This window comes from Haliotis cracherodii, unplaced genomic scaffold, assembly GCF_022045235.1.
Source record: "Haliotis cracherodii isolate W230 unplaced genomic scaffold, xgHalCrac1.p SCAF_6, whole genome shotgun sequence".
Taxonomy (NCBI): domain Eukaryota; kingdom Metazoa; phylum Mollusca; class Gastropoda; order Lepetellida; family Haliotidae; genus Haliotis; species Haliotis cracherodii.
Window position 1 is genome coordinate 56,141,276 of NW_027266319.1, and position 17,297 is coordinate 56,158,572.

General features: G+C 40.9%; 1 protein-coding gene across 1 annotated transcript; it reads right to left on the reverse strand.

Moving 5' to 3' along the window:
- Positions 1 to 5,899: 5,899 nt before the first annotated feature.
- Positions 5,900 to 15,966, reverse strand: LOC139445075 (actin-related protein 2/3 complex subunit 4). Its single transcript, XM_071226157.1, has 6 exons — positions 15,914 to 15,966; positions 13,434 to 13,552; positions 12,566 to 12,677; positions 11,694 to 11,789; positions 9,439 to 9,652; positions 5,900 to 8,631 (listed from the first exon to the last, which is right to left on the reverse strand). The coding sequence occupies exons 1-5, from the start codon at positions 15,914 to 15,916 to the stop codon at positions 9,476 to 9,478; spliced, it is 507 nt and encodes a 168-aa protein (XP_071082258.1). The 5' UTR covers positions 15,917 to 15,966; the 3' UTR covers positions 5,900 to 8,631; positions 9,439 to 9,475.
- Between the last annotated feature and the right edge of the window lie 1,331 nt (positions 15,967 to 17,297).

Sequence of the window (17,297 nt, forward strand, 5' to 3'; positions counted from 1 at the left end):
TATCATATTATTAGTAGGTTGTAAATCTATAAGGGGCACGGGTGGCCCAGTCGTCTAAGGTGCCGCGATTCGCTGTGCAGAGTTGCGTCCCTCGGGCACGCCAGAAACCTATCATTGTGGGTTCGAATTCCGGTTCTCCCGATTATGTTTCTAGGTTTGTCAGCACCATACCCGTGCTCGTGGGTTTCACCAAAGTGGTAAACGTCAGAGACCTGCATCACTTCGGGCTTCCCTCCCACATTAATCTGACATGCCGTGATATAACTGGAATAGTGTTAAAAGCGGCGTTAAACCCAACTCACTCACTCACTGTAAATCTATAAAAATAAAGTTAATTGTACCACATGACCTTTCGCCAATGCCATGCTGAACACTGCTTGGTTTCGTCGCAAATCTGACAAACTTTGAATGGCATGGTGTACGTAAAAAGTGGGATTGTATTGACGGAAATTTTATGGACAGCCTAATAACTAGATAATCAAGGATGAAAAAGTACTTATATTTTTTTAGCTGAAGTATTTTGTGTATGATCAGATTGGATCTACCTCGACGGCAGTGTACGGTATACTATTCATTTCATATTTTAGGATTGAACACATTAAGTGTCATGTTTTGCTATTCAACAATCTTCATTTTGTTCTGTTAGCAAATCGCTGTGCAGAGTTGCGTCCCTTGGACACGCCAGAAACCTATGATTGTGGGTTCGTTTCCCGGTTCGCCCCGATTATGTTTCTAGGTTTGTCAGCACCATACCCGTGCTCGTGGGTTTCACCGAAGTGGTAAACGTCAGAGACCTGCATCACTTCAGGCTTTCCTCCCACATTAAGCTGACACGCCGCGACATAACTGGAATACTGTTAAAAGCGGCTTTAAACCCAACTCACTCACTCACTCACTCACTGTTAGCAAATGATTTGGTTGGTGATAATAACGTTCAGTTTCGATCTTGCCACATGAAGAGATCCAGAGTTGTGTATTTGTGTCTATAGCTTGTTCCACTGTTTGTATTTTTGCATATTTTTTAAGGATTCCTTGAAAAAAGGCAACATATATATATATTGAAATAAAATAATTTTTACTTGCAAAATATCTCGGTTGCTTTCATGTGAACAGGAACAGGATTGTCAATTGTAATATTTTCAGAAAATTGGATTGATTGTTAACATAATAAGGCTTAGTTGAGAATAACCTAGGACCTTTGAGTTGAGAGGATGTTATTTTATGTATATATTTAGTTCCTCGATTGCAAATTGTCGCTGCCCAGCTAACCTGAGTCAGTTTGTCTTAATGTCAATGATAATAATATGGTGGGTCGGGAGAGGCAAGAGGCAAAATACTTTGAGTAGTTTTGAGTTTAAAAGTCCATTCTGGTTCAATTCTTCTGGTTTGGGTATATTCTTGGCCAGAGGATAATCAATAAATTGGGATAGAACTCTGAAGGAAATGTTTCCGCCCTTCTTGTTTTCCAATGACAAAGACTGCCTCTGTGGGCTAATGGATAGAGCATCTGTCCAAAGGGCAGGGCGGGGTGGTTGGATCTCCTGGTTGGAGTATACTGTGTCAGCCGACTAATCCAGACTGCCTCTGTGGGCTAATGGATAGAACGTCTGCCCTGAGAGCAGGGTGGGGTGGTTGGATCTGGTTGGAGTATACCGTGTCAGCCGACCAATCCAGACTGCCTCTGTGGGCTAATGGATAGCGCGTCTGCCCTGAGAGCAGGGCTGGGTGGTTGGAGCACCCGGCTTGGAGTATACCGTGTTAGCCAACCAATACAGACTGCCTCTGTGGGCTAATGGATAGCGCGTCTGCCCTGAGAGCAGGGCGGGGTGGTTGGATCTCCTGGTTGGAGTATACCGTGTTAGCCGACCAATCCAGACTGCCTCTGTGGGCTAATGGATAGCGCGTCTGCCCTGAGAGCAGGGCAGGGGGGTTGGAGCACCCGGCTTGGAGTATACCGTGTCAACCGACCAATCCAGACTGCCTCTGTGGGCTAATGGATAGCGCGTCTGCCCTGAGAGCAGGGCGGGGTGGTTGGATCACTCAGCTTGGAGTATACCGTGTTAGCCGACCAATCCAGACTGCCTCTGTGGGCTAATGGATAGCGCGTCTGCCCTGAGAGCAGGGCGGGGTGGTTGGATCACTCAGCTTGGAGTATACTGTGTCTGAGTGAATTATCCATGTTAAACTGAGGTATCCTGAGGTGAGATGAGATGGTGTTTAATGTGGCGTTCAAGTTAATTACACTTATATTGTGACGTGCATGCACATATGTGTGTGGCTGCTTGTACGAGTTCAGACGAATGGCATTTTATATTGCTAGCCCACTGAGATATACCATTCTGCAGTTTAACCTGAATACCCCACACAGACACAGCATACCGACTCCAAGTCGACCAGTCCTTGTTAGCCCCTTAATGCTGAGTGCAAGGCAGGGTAACAATAAGTATCATATTTTAACATCTTTTGGTATGATGCAGCCAGGGATCGAACCCTGATCTGCTCTCTGGGCAGATGCTCTATCCACTAGACCACGGAGGTCACTGGTCACTGAGGCATGGTATCTCAGAGGGTTTGTACGACAATGCCAGCATTAGTCTGGACAAGTATAAACACTCACACTAAACCCTATTGACCTCACTTCTAAAGACAAAGGGGGGCACAGGTAGCCCGGTCGTCTAAGGCGACGCGATTCGCTGTGCAGAGTTGTGTCCCTTGGTCGCGACAGAAACCTATGATTGTGGGTTCGATGTAACTGAAATATTGTTAAAAGCGGCGTTAAACCCAACTTACTCACTCACTCTAATGACAAAGGTATCCTGTCCAAGGGCTAGTAGCATATATGCGATCACTATTTGTGGTATTAAATGTGTCAGGTTAAGTAGCATCTGTGTACTCATGTAAGAGGGTATGTAAGTCCCACACCATTCGTAGTATTTTTCTGCATACCAGACTTTTAAATCGTAGTATCTTTGTTAGTTTTATTCCATGGCTAAACTTGCATATAATCGCCAGCGACTGAAGGGGTGGTGTAAATCCTGCCGGGGTCCATGCAGGAAGCAAAGGTACTGTAAGTCCCCATGGTCCCTGGTGTGGTGATCTCCCTTTAGTTACTGACGATCTCTAGCCCATTTTTATATTGTGTTGTTCCTTAATACTTAATGCTTTTAAATGTTCCGCAACTAGTTTTAAATCTTTTCTGTGATATTCTAGTTCTCATACTGTCCTTCGATGACAGATTTTTATAAAGTTTAAATATATGTATATTTCATGTCTAATTTCTCGTCACGATATGGCTGAAATATTGCCGATGTGACGTAAAGCATTACCTCACTCACTCACTCACTGTGTACTCATGGTCTTTATTTCAGAGAATATGTGGAAAATTGAGTGGGGATTCCAGCTCAAACTATTGTTCGAAGGATGTTGCATTTCAAATGTGAAATCATGATACCCGTGAAGATCCGGTCTTCAGCAACCCATGCTTGCTGTAAAAGGCGACTATGCTTGTCGGAAAAGGCAACTTACGGGATGGGGTGGTCAGGCTCGCTGACTTGGTTGATGCCAATTGTGTAGATTGATGCTCATGATGTCAATCACTGGATTGTCTGGTTCAGACTCGATTATTTACAGACCTCGGTCACATAGCTGATATATTGCTGAGTGAGGTTTTAAACAACAACAACAACAACAACAAAAAATGACATGTACAAGGGATGAGGTAATCACTATTTCTTTTTGATATGATACCAGAAAATCGGTTTTGAAGCAAAATTGATAATGCTTGGTGAAAGTTGCAGGAAATAATTTCACAGACATCCATGCCACAATGGTTAATATGTGGGTAAGGGGGCGGAGTGGGCAAGCCATCAAGATGCCAGGCTAGGAAGCATGAGGTGCGGAGATCGTATCCGGCTATTTATCGGACCCGTAAAGATACGGGGTAGAATAGGTCTTCCGCAACCCATTCTTGCCAGAACAGGCGACTATGCTTGTCCTAAGACGCGACTAAAGGGATCGGGTGGTCAGGCTAGCTGACTTGGTTGATGCATGTCATGCTTTCCCAACTGCGAGGATCGATGCTCATGATGTCAATCACTGGATTGTCTGGTCCAGACTGAATTATTTACAGACCACTGTCATATAGCTGGAATATTGCCGAGTGCAGCGTTAAACAACCAACCAACCAACCATGCTATTGACCAGATTGATAGTCAGCCTTGAGACAAACAATGTTGACAGGTCCTAAGTGTTGTCACTTCCCCTAGCGTACAGTACATACACCCTGTGCATTCAAAAGAACCCACTCATCCGATGGTTGGTTACCAGGGCCCACTTGCACAAAGCGATCGTAGCGCTACAACTATTGTAAGCCTATGTTAAAGTATGGGAGTTACGATCATCTTGGCGTTAAGATCGCTTTGAGCAAGTGGGTCCAGATGGTGGAAACACGAATATGTTCAAACACCTGAAACAAGTGTGAAAAAGTATGTCACTCCTGGGCAAGTGACTTAGATCAAGTGTGCCTCTGTTCACCCAACAGGTAATGGATACTTGATATGTGAGGTGGTAAACCTGCTAGCGCCCGTAGGCAGCTTGGGTTGTACACTCCCCAGGGAGTTGAGAATGATAACTGGAATGGAAACGGATCCACTGGTCGGGGAACAAATAAACCATATTTTAGCTGATACTAGTACCTGGATATGTGTGGTATTTAAATTCATAATAACAATAATACTACGACTAATAATAGTCACTTCACCTTATGGTATTCCTAAGCATGCTAAGGCTGAACAGGTGGAAGCAACCCTGTGATGATTCTGGCACTGATCAAGTTTTGTAAGACGTGGGTGGATTCCGGCTTAGAAAGGTCCCCAGCAATCTGTCATACATTTTCCCCAGGCAAGAGAGTTAACTGACTTTAAAAGTCCAGTTTCCACCCTTGCCGAACTAAGCTGGAATTCCTGGGCTCGATAGTAGCGCCAGAAGTGGCTATAACAAGTCATATCCCTTCAAAGCCTCTCCCATGGACCAATCAGATTCCAACTCTGAATCGCTTGAACTTGCTTCAAACAAAATGGCGGCGCCCAGTCAGGCGATCTGATCGATTACCAAGATCTATATTGTGATAGAATGAGTCTTACATCACGAAGTCCGTCAAATCACGTGAGCACCTTGATTAAAAACATGAAAAGATATAAAATATCTGTTGACAACGAGTTGGCGGTGCAATGTTGTGCAAATCCTTCAATCGACCGAAATCTGCACAACAGTTTACGAACCGGATTTCGATTTCGTTGTGCCATTTTGATTGGACTATGCATAGACTCGTTAGTCAAGCCAAAATGTAGCTTCATAATACCAGCCTAGTTCGGCAAGGGTGGAAACTGGACTTTTATAGTCAGTTAACTCACTTGCGTTGGGAAGATGTCTGTCATACAACATGTACAAGGCGACTACATGGTCCGACTCGGTACTTTGGTGAATTACGTGTCATTATACCCTGACCGCATGGGAACTTTGCTCATTATATCAATCACTGGTTTTGTCTAACCCTAACACAGCTTTCTTCTCATCCTATCAACCACTAGTATGCCAGGCAGACCTTAATTCCAGTGAGTGAGTGAATATGGTTTAACGCTGCTTTTAGCAATAGTCCAGCAATATCACGGCGGGGGACACCAGAAATGGGCTTCACACATTGTACCCATGTCAGGAATCGAACCCGGATCTTCAGAAAACATCTCTCAGATGTGATGTGGCCGAGAATGAACACCATCAACATCTACTTCATCTCATTCAAAATATTTTTTCTTGGCAAGATGCTTTCACATCTAATACAAGCATAAAAAGGCACTCACTCACACACTGGTCCCAACAGTAAAAGGATAACAAACATCAGTTGTAAATAATAAGGATTCATTTATTTAAGTGACAGCTTTTGTACACGTTTTATATTCAAATCAATTTTACAAATCATACACTGTATTTAAGATACCACCTTAGATCACTGGCAACTCAAAGTCCAAGTCGTGGCATTACCAGTAAATGCAAGATATATTTGTTTAGCATGGAGATATATATCATTAATGTGTTGGAAAAGCCAAGAGACTTGCTGTGTCTACAAAATAAGCAAAAACTACTTTTTGTGTCCAATGTGATTACAAAAGATTAATAAAGAATTATGTGAAAACAATTTTAATAGTAATAATAATAATAATAATTAAAGAAGAACTACAGAGACAAAATTAAATTTCCACCATGTCACTAGGCATTGTCAGGTCTGGTTAGACAAAGTCTAATTATGTCTATGTAATTTACGAACAAAACAACTAATTCCAATTTCTGATTGTATCCCTACCACCGTTAACATCCCACTGATAACCCATCCCCGGGTTTAACCAAATGCACCATCTATCAAACTGACGGAAGTACTCAACATGCTCAAACATTCGAAGGAAAATCACGTATATTTTTTCTGAAGAAGACGTTTTCGTTTCATAATGCAAATTTAATTAGCGCTAAAATTAATCTCCTCATGACAAACAAGGTCACAAACAGCTGTAGACCACAGGTTACCCGTTCAATCTATTCAAGGCCACAAAAGAGTGATTACACAATATGAAAGAATCTGAAAAATCATCCTAAACTACAAATCAAGCACTTTCAAATCTATGTGTGGAATAAATATATGAATATTAGTAATAATTTGAAAATCAAGATTCTTTTGGTATAGTAGAAAAATAAATCTGAACAAAAAATAAGGAAAGAGTGCATTTGGTACCGCGATCCATCACTTCAAAGTTGAAACAATTTACTATCACCATGTTGACTACATCTTTGACTTTCCAGTGTATTATATCTCCATTCTATACCACTCAAAAAAGTTAAGGACCACCCGATTAACAACAGTACTTTGAAAGAGTCTGGTGATCCTTAACTGTTATAGTAGTATATTATGATACAGATCCTGGACCTATTCCTTGTCAATGTTTCGTTTCGTCTCCATCTCTCTTTTCATTGAACACAGAGTTTGAAATCTACACTCCGTCTACACGAGTCCTCCGACCAAGAGCTTGACATATATCTACATTTAAATTACAGGCCTCATAGGGGCATGCTCATAATATCGTTACTCAAATCAGAAGGTTTCGTGTATGTACTTTTAACAAGACAAAAAATCTTTTTGAAATAAGATGAGGGTAGAGGTCCTTGTGCTACAAGTTCCAAGTTGTATTTGAGACTTAGCTATCGAGTCGAGTACTGTGGTATTGCCACTTATCTCTAAGGAAAAGTCTGCATAATTTGATTGGCCAGCTATTTTTAGCATCATGTCATTCAATATGGACTCCAAACAAAGCTATGGTGGCGAATAAATCCTGCATACTTATCGGAGTGGAATGGAGATAAATTACCCTGTATTATCGAGGATGGTACTGGGCTCAACACAGAACCTTGTTTATCTATGATGACTTAGCACAAGGTAAAATTACTATGTGGACATCGACAATTCGGAACAGAAATATAAGAAAACCATGATATGACAAAATAGTGTAAATACAGAGCTTGAATCTTTTTGCAAACGAAAATACTTGAACTGGCCTGTTTTTAAAGAAAAATGAAACTAAAGTCATAAGCAATCACAATGAATGTTCATCCACAATTTCTATAGCGTCCATCATAATATTGGGTTGATGTTGTACCGTATTTGATGCATTAAAGTGCCAGGACGTCGACCGTTCTGAAGCATTGTTTGCAAACAATACCGATAACTGCCAAGCTTACGCTGTGAGAGAAGTTTCTGCTCCAGTGACCACACTGTGGATGTAGGCTCATTATCAGGTCAGGAAGCGCTTCTTTCCAGGGAATACCCCATGCTTTCTTAACAACAGGATTTAACATTGTAATCTACTGTTTGAATTTCACACGGAAATTTCCTGCATGATTAAAAAACACCCAGAACCGTCGATGTTGTGGCCTTTAAGCACCATGATTGAATGAGTACTTTCAACAAGTTTTGAAAACAAAATTCCAAGCCTCCAATTAACATAACACCTAGATATGTTCTTTTATATTAGACGAATAATAATTTATTCAGAAGATTAATCTAGTGAAAACAAAATGGAATGGGTAGTCCTTGATAAGCAATCACACTTGGGAATTTCTTACAGGCCCGGCGCTCTTAATACGTCGAAAACTGTAGCCACACATGTGGAGCACAACAAACTCAACGCTTCGACTTCCATCACGTAACTTTTCACCAATCAGGAACAACCTCATCAAATAAATCAAGGTTTGTAATAATACATTCCTCCTATAACTGTCAATATTGAACTCTAACATGTACTTCAATTTATATTTACGCATATTACGTTCTAGGCCATACTCCCTTCCGTACTCTCAGTGTATGATTAAGCGGGTTTATAGCATTCCCCAGGCACGTTGTTCAGAATACGTCTCTGTCCCACCGATTCTCTGTATTCAAACATAGCCGTTACAATGCATACATATTTACAACACTTGTGACCGTCCATGAAGACATGTCACAAAGACTGCGCTGGCCAAAGGCTAGTTGCATGTTCCTCCATTTCAAAGTAGGACCAGAAGTCCCGTCATCCATTGCATGTTCTGAATCTGAAAACAGAAGTGGGTGAGTTTTAATGCTGCTTTAAACAGAACATCAGTCATATCCCAGCCTGTTTGCTTTATGTTGGAGAAAGATTTTTTCGTTGTTTGACGCTACACTCGGCAATATTCCAGCCATATGAGTTTTGTTAATAATCGAGTCTGGACCAGACAATCCAGTGATTGATATTGTGAACAGTGATCCACATCATTGGTGTACGATGACATGCAATCAAATATGACACCGAGTCATAATCCACTTAATCTCCTTTTTGTTTGTTGCCTCACTCAGCAGTATTCCAGCTATATGACGGTCTGTAAATAATCGAGTCTTGACCAGACAATCCAATGACTGACATCATGAGCATCGATATGATGACGAGCATTTAACCAAGTCAGTGTTGTTTAACGCCACACTCAGCAGTATTCCAGCTATATGACAGTGGTCTGTAAATAATTCAGTCTGGACCAGACAATCCAGTGATTGACATCATGAGCATCGATATGATGACGAGCATTTAACCAAGTCAGTGTTGTTGAACGCCACACTCAGCAGTATTCCAGCTATATGACAGTCTGTAAATAATCAAGTCTTGACCAGACAATCCAATGACTGACATCATGAGCATCGATATGATGACGAGCATTTAACCAAGTCAGTGAGCATGACCACCCTATCCTATTAGTCAGCTCTTACGATAAGAATAGTCGCCTCCTACTGTAAGCATGGGTTGCTGAAGACCCATTCTACCCCTGATCGTCACAGGTCGATCACACTATCAGTACTACATAGACTAAATACAGTGCAGGGCTTACATGGACATTTTACCAGCACTCTGTGGAGATGTGATGCCTAAAACCTTTTCAAGAATTCTTCTGCACTTAGTCGTGCCCTTGAGTTGACCGCTAGTTTCATTTCATTAATTTCCTTGTCTATTTCCTCCATGAAGTGGATGATGAAGTCCACCAACTTGTGTTTGTACATCTGCTCTGCGTGGAAGTTGGTGATGAGGAAACTGATGTCATAGCCCTGCAACAACACAATATTGTGAAGGAGTATTTCAGAAAACGACCCTTGAACATGTTAACATGACAGGAAATCCCAACCTGACACCGATCGTAGGCGTTCACCACTTTGGTGAAACCCATGAGCAGACAGGGTCATGTCATGGGGTTCTGACAAAAGGATGGTAATTCCTGGCACAGCTAAGGGACACAACTCTGCACTGCACTGGGTACACAATTCCACTGGGCCATGAGTTTTGGTCTCTCCTGGGCTCTGAGTCATGCATATTTGTTCTCCAATGTGATTAAACTAAGATCTTAGTTCTTGCCACAGCTAAACAAAGATCCGTGGACATCCGATTACGGTTCACGTCAGAACGGCCTTTCATCTGACCAATCAGAGCGATGCTTACCAGATCATAAAAGAGGCAGTCGGAATGTCTTTTCAAATCACGCAACCTCGAAAAGTTGCGTTGAGCGGTTTATGACAGAATCCATACAATCTATTAGCCATTCCAGAATGTTCTTTTGTGCAGTTTTCAAATGTTTAATCGAGAATTTGTAAAAATAAGCTTCAAAGCACAGTCGCCAGTTTGAAGCTAGGCTAATGTCAACTTTTTGTCAGTCATTCTATTGATCAGACAAACTTCATAAAACCATAACAGGATGTCCTCAGATCTTTGTTTGGCAGGAGCGAGAACTAAAAATCTGACTTTAATGAGATTGATTTGTTCTCAGAAGTCCCTGTGTCGATTTCTCTGTTTCTGATGCAGGCATTTTGTGTGTGTGAAGTAAGTTTGTTGTGAACTGCATTACTGTATTTCAGATAGCATGACATAGACCCCACGATGTGGGAGGGTGCATGTCGTGGGAGGATGCATGTCGTGTGGTGGGAGGATGCATGTCGTGTGGTGGGAGGATGCATGTCGTGTGGTGGGAGGATGCATGTTGTGTGGTGGGAGGATGCATGTCGTGTGGTGGGAGGATGCATGTTGTGTGGTGGGAGGATGCATGTTGTGTAGTGGGAGGATGCATGTCGTGTGGTGGGAGGATGCATGTTGTGTGGTGGGAGGATGCATGTTGTGTGGTGGGAGGATGCATGTCGTGTGGTGGTAGGATGCATGTCGTGTGGTGGGAGGATGCATGTCGTGACATGGGAGGATGCATGTCATGGGAGGATGCATGTCGTGTCGTGGGAGGATGCATGTCGTGTTGTGGGAGGATGCATGTCGTGTCGTGGGAGGATGCATGTCGTGTCGTGGGAGGATGCATGTCGTGGTTTATGCCACCTGGAGGAGAGAGTTTGGTTTTATACCACTTTGTTATTTTATACCACAGTAGCTCGGTCATATCAATGTGTCACCGATTGGGGAAAGCCAAGTATGCATCTTGCCACTTTGGTGATCACGGATCAAACGTAATAAGGTGAAAATGGGATTCAAACACATGACCAATGAATCCTTGAATGGCAAAGGGAAATAACTCTGCAGAGCAAAGTGCACCTTAGTCATAAAATGTGTTTGAGCGGTTTGGGTTTTAGGCTGCTTTCAGCATGTTAAGCAATATTAGTGCAATATCCTGGCTTTAGGGACTTCAGAAATGGGCTCACACCTTGTAACCATTTCCAAAATCCAACCTGGGTCTATGCATGACAAATGAATGCCTGAACTATTACCTGATAGGCTATGACGTTAGCATCATCTCAAATACATCACTGCAATGTCACAAGTACATGACATACACAGATACACACACAAGACAAAGGAACACACACACAGGTACACACACAAGACACAGACACACACTGCCCCAAGTACCACACACACACACACACACACACACACACACACTACCACAAGTACAACACACACACACAAGGCACAGACACAGACACTCACTCAGACACACACACACACACACACACACACACACACACACAAGTACAACACACACACACAGAAACACACAAGACACAGACACACACTCAGACACAGACACTCACTCAGACACACACACACTGCCCCAAGTACAACACACACATCCCTTGTTGGTCAGTCTTCACTTACTTCTACTGGTTTTCTCCTGAGGATAATAAAGTTTTCTGCTCTCATCATCATAAACCTCATGAACTTGTGACACAAGATTTTCTCAATTTCATCAGCCTGCAATACAAAAGCAGCATATGTAGACAAACCAATACCAGCAGGGATAACAATTCATGCACAGATAAACAGAAAAAACCATACCTACAACATACACATCACAATAACAAGGGTTCCGACAGATGGGTGACCACAATGCTTCAAGATGTGACTTCAGTGAGTAGACAGTGCTGCAAGATGCATCAACAATCTTGCAGCGAGTGGCCAGTGAAAATGGCGAGGAAACACTTGATCAATACACTGCTGAACAATCTCATGAAAATAAGATTGCAGAGATTGCTACCGTTAACCTGGGTAGCTCAAGCAAGCACTAAGATGTGATGTTTTCTGTTGCAAATCCTGCAATCGACCGAAATCTGCACGACAGTTTACGAACCGGATTTCGGTGTGTGATTTTGATTGGACATAGACTCGTTAGTCCAGCCAAAATGTAACTCCATAATACCAGCCTAGTTTGTCAAGGGTGGAAACTGGACTTTTATAGTCAGTTAACTCTCTTGCCTCGGGAAGTACCATGTATACTGGACGTTAGAAGCAACCAAATGGATTGGTGGTCAGGCTCTGTCACTTGGCATGTCATTGTTTCCCGACAACATGGATCTTTGTTCACAACATCAATCACTGCAATGTCTGGTCAATCCTTGATTGTTTACAAGCTGCCATCATATATCTTGAATATTGCTGAGTGTGGCACTAAACAACAAACACATGACATGCCAGATAATTGCCATGATTGCAGTCAGTACAACTCAATCATTCAGTCAAATTGTCCTCACCTGTTTCACCGCTATACTAACTCGTAGTGAGTTAATGGACCCCTCTATTAAAACTCGTTCCCTTTCATTCCTGCTAATAACTACAGGTACTAAGAGCAACTCTTTACTGCTTCTGGAAAAGAAAATCAAGATTTGGTTTAGATTAATAAATCACATCCACAGTGCTGTGAATAAATGTAACAGCTGAAAACACAAGGATGTCTATTATCGTGTCTATAAACATATTGGTTCTTATAGTCCATGTCTCAACATGCTCACAGCTTCTAATAATATCATCAATGATTCAGTTTCTTTACCTTTCATGAAGAATTAGATTTTAAGTACTCTGATGACACTGATCAGATACTAAATAAATAAAATCACAATAAAACCTGACAAATATACAATCTGTGAAAAAATTAACATGTTTAAGAGTTAAACTTTAACCAGTTAATAACCACTTCATTCACTTTTTCGATCTGCCTCCAAGGGGATTCTGGGGTAGACTATGTCCCAAGCAAATCATGGTGGCAGCAAAAGGTGCCTGAATGAATATGCTGGTCCGACTTGGTTACTTGGTTGAGTGTTTGTCATCCCACCCCCTCAAATCAGTAATCCACAAATTTGTCTTATCCAGATTTAATTATCAGAGGCTTCTGACATACAGTTGTACTCTTGCTGAATGCAGTATTAAACATTAAACACTCCCATCTTGACCTGTTCCACAAAGTGATGTTAGCACTACAGATGTCCTACATGTACCATGTGTACTAAGGCTATGTTAAAGTATGAGAGTTACGATCATCTTAGTGCTAAGATCACTTTGTGGAACAGGGTCCTGAAACAAAAGTAAGCATCAGGTTTATATGTATTTTTTGTTCATACTTACTTTACTTCAACTTCAGGTTTATTATGTCGTTCCACTATTTGTGAATCAAAGTTCTGCAGGCACATTGCAGCGGTAAGCGTATGCTTAACCGCTGTAAGATATGGCTTCAATGTCGCTGCCTGGAAAGAATATCATACAGATGTCAATACAATAACTTAAGTCAACAACTTGCCATTGAAATGCAACATTCATATTTCCTCAGGGTTTACCTGATACAAACTATTGCATCTAACATGTCTAATACACATACATTACAAATAATGGACACAAATATTTTACACTGAGGGTCCTGTGGGACGCTCAACAGTTGGGCTGTTTAAAACATTAAATGTAACAAAATTGTAGATTGTTCTTACGTGTTGTATACATGATATAACCCACATTTCTATTCTGATAAGAAAAACAATCAACGTTGAGGGTATCAATGGCTGTTTTCCTTAATCTAAAATAGAAATCCTCATCTCTTTTAGGCTTCTAAAATTCTTGGAAATGAAATGAAGCATGGCACATGTCACCTACCAGGGTCCCCCATATTCAATAATTTGGACCCACCAAATTTATTACTTGGAGTTCCCAGGGCTCGAAAATAAACAGACCCAGTTAAATCCCTATTTGCTGTGTGCACAAATAATAAGCATGATAAGGGAAAGTATTTTTTCACATGTATAAGCCACTTTCGAACAATGTTTAAGCTGTCGTGAGTGAACTCACCACTAGATTACCATGGTGACCCCAACCACAATCAGGTAATAAACAATAACTTTCCTTATTTACCATGTGTTTACCATGTTTACCTTTATAAACTACAATTGCTAAATACGTTTGTCATATGAAGTCATTTTAAACAGTTGCAATGTTAAACATGTACAACAGGTTAAGTCATTTTCAAATCAGTTTCAAATTATCAAGGATTAAACAATTTCATATTGTCCTCCAAAACACTACAACATGGCTTCATAATATTAAAAATAGCAGTTATCACATTTATCATCTGAATGACCCTACTTTTCTTTTGAAAACAACAAGTTTAGTGATAGAACAACAAAGTTGTAAACATGTAAAGTTAAAGGGACTTTAATCATGTTAATACAAAAATATGCAGACTTATAAATAAATGACTGCTGTATACATGACCTAGATGGATATATAAATAATTCAGGTCCCAAATGTCTTATTTTAAACTATGTCTAAAAAATCTGATAAAATTAGCTCCCTAAATTGGCCTTTAAAGTACCTATAGATTTATAAATGTTATGTTCTCATTCTTGAGGCTGGTTTTGTCTTCAGCGTTGGACCCTCCATGATTCATGGCTACAAGTTTTCCAGTATAAATACCATTGTCATTAATACAATCTCAAAATTGTTACTCAAATATAAATAAGGCCCTGAATAAGCAGAAAAGCTTATCAAAAGTTCTTTGAAATGTTCCTACTTTTACAAATGTTAATGCACATTCAGCATGTTTCAATCCATGGTTTGAACAGCATTTCTAACCTAAACATGTGAGTGAGTTGGGTTTAACACCACTTTTAACAGTATTCCAGTTATATCACGGTGTGTCAGCTTAATCATGTTAATGTGGGAGGAAAGTAATGCAGGTCTCGACGTTTACCACTTCGGTGAAACCCACGAGCACGGTGCTGACAAAACTAGAAACATAATCGGGGCTAACCGGGATTCGAACCACAATCATAGGTTTCTAGCGTGCCCAAGGGACGCAACTCTGCACAGCGAATCGCGGCACCTAAGACAACTGGGCCACCCATGCCCCCCCCCCCCCCCCTCCCCTTAATCATGTGAAAGCTACATACAATAATTGATTCATATATCATCTGTTATCTAAGGTCAGGTTTTAATAAATTTTCAAATTTCTTCCTGAACAAATTTTCCACGTTTATGGCATGTTGTTAATGTAACAAAATGAATATTGACAATACTTTAAAGCCTAATAGTAAATTACTAATAGTAATTCAAACCATGAGCTGAAGGGGCACAGACACAAAATCTGTCACTAATGACAGCACCAGCCTCGGGCTGCGCCTTGCATTGAATACATACAACGAGGAAGGAAGTAAAATTGCTCATTTCGCCACCAGTGAATGGACGTTCATTGCCGGCCTACGAAACTACGGTGGGCCTAACATACAGAGATGAGAAGCAAAGTACCAATTATGTTAAAGTGGCTGAAATTAATACTTTACTAGAGTTAGTGCACAAAACAACAGCAGGATAAGCTGTTAATTCTCTACAGGTGCAGAGTTTATGAGTCAGAGTTACTCAAGTTCGCTCCTTTCTAGTTGCACTTCCGGATTTCGGACGATCTTTACTTCTATCGAAAAGGCAAAAAAGTAATAATTGACAATATTTCCTAAAAACTGACGATTCCATGAATACACTGTGGTGTCAAAATGAGTTACCAAACACAATTGTCGAGCCTGAATGTCAAATAAGATTAAAGAAAATTAGACGAATACACCCACCATAGTCCACTGAACAAACCGGAAGTGTGTGACCTACCGGTGACGGAGCGCCCTCTGTTGAATAGAGTTATCGCCCCAAAGTCACTTTCGATGGAGGGTTCTTTCCCATCACATGGAGGATGTCCCGGAACCTCTCGATATTACTCTTTTATGACATAGATATTGAACATACCGTTGATATAGAGTACACACGCTAGCTGATCATCAATACTCAATCAAGTAACATAAGTTTATACGTTTTAAAAACAGAGAAAAACAATATTATGTACAAATCTTAAGTTTCAAATGAGTAAACCTCAATATTGATTTGTTGCTTGTAAGTCTATCAACGCTGGGTATAGATCTATATTAAAAAGGATATATAATTTCGACTGACACATAACTGACAAATTTAGCAAATTATACTCTGAACCAGAAAGTTGTTCAAGGCATGGGGAATGTAAATTTGCACCAGCATATTAACTGCTGAGATATGTAAAATGTACATTCTGACACTGAAAGGTCACTTAGGGGTCACCCACTCAATATCCATTCCATATTCTTTGATCTCAGACAAACAGCAATACAAAGTACATCTAAAAGACAAAAGAGGTCTCTGAAATATTAATACTGCCACTCTCTCGGACCGCCCCTGTCAAAGAGCGGATAGAGAGTCTGTCAGAAGAACGGAAGGTCTGTAGTTCGATCCCCGGCCGCGTCATACCAAAAGACGCTATAAAAAAAGTTAATAAATGTTGCTCTGTGTGGGATAAAACAAGGACTGCAGGAATGATCGGCTCAGAGTCAGCATATTGTGTCTGAGTTGGGCATACATGTTAAGCTGCGTCATGGTATAGTCTGACCAAAATTATTGAATTTTTCAAATCAGTTCGAACATCAATATTTACCATATGAAAGGTGTGTGTATAGAACCAATGCTTTCATTGATTCAAGGGAGACAAATTCGCGTATCATATTTGTAAAGTGTGACCAGAGTTGTCTCCCCTGGTAAACAAGCTAGCAAGCTCGATCTTCCCAGCTTCATGTCCGCTAGCTTTAAGAGTGTAACGAAGGTGTCACAACGTCAAAAGGAACACGTACACATCCTCCAGGTGAGCTAATATGGTTTTACGGCGCGTTTAGCAATGTTTCAACAATATTAATAGGGACACCATAAATGAGCTTCACACATTGTACCCATGTAGGGAATCAAACCTTGGCCTTCTAGCGAATGCTTTAACCACTAGGCTACCCTAATGCCGCCACACATCCCCCAGAGGCGACTAGGTAAAGCAAGCTTTGATCTCAGGTTTGTCAATATGTACCTCCAATAAGTGCATGCAGTATATTAGACCACATATTATTTTATGGTTTTCATTTTTTTTCTCACCACCTGGCGTTACTC

Coding starts and splice junctions, on each gene's coding strand:
- LOC139445075 (XM_071226157.1), bottom strand. Junction 12,678..13,433: donor AAACCTGAAGTTGAAGTAAA/GTAAGTATGAAC, acceptor TTTCTTTTCCAG/AAGCAGTAAAGAGTTGCTCT. Junction 11,790..12,565: donor TTAGTATAGCGGTGAAACAG/GTGAGGACAATT, acceptor TTTGTATTGCAG/GCTGATGAAATTGAGAAAAT.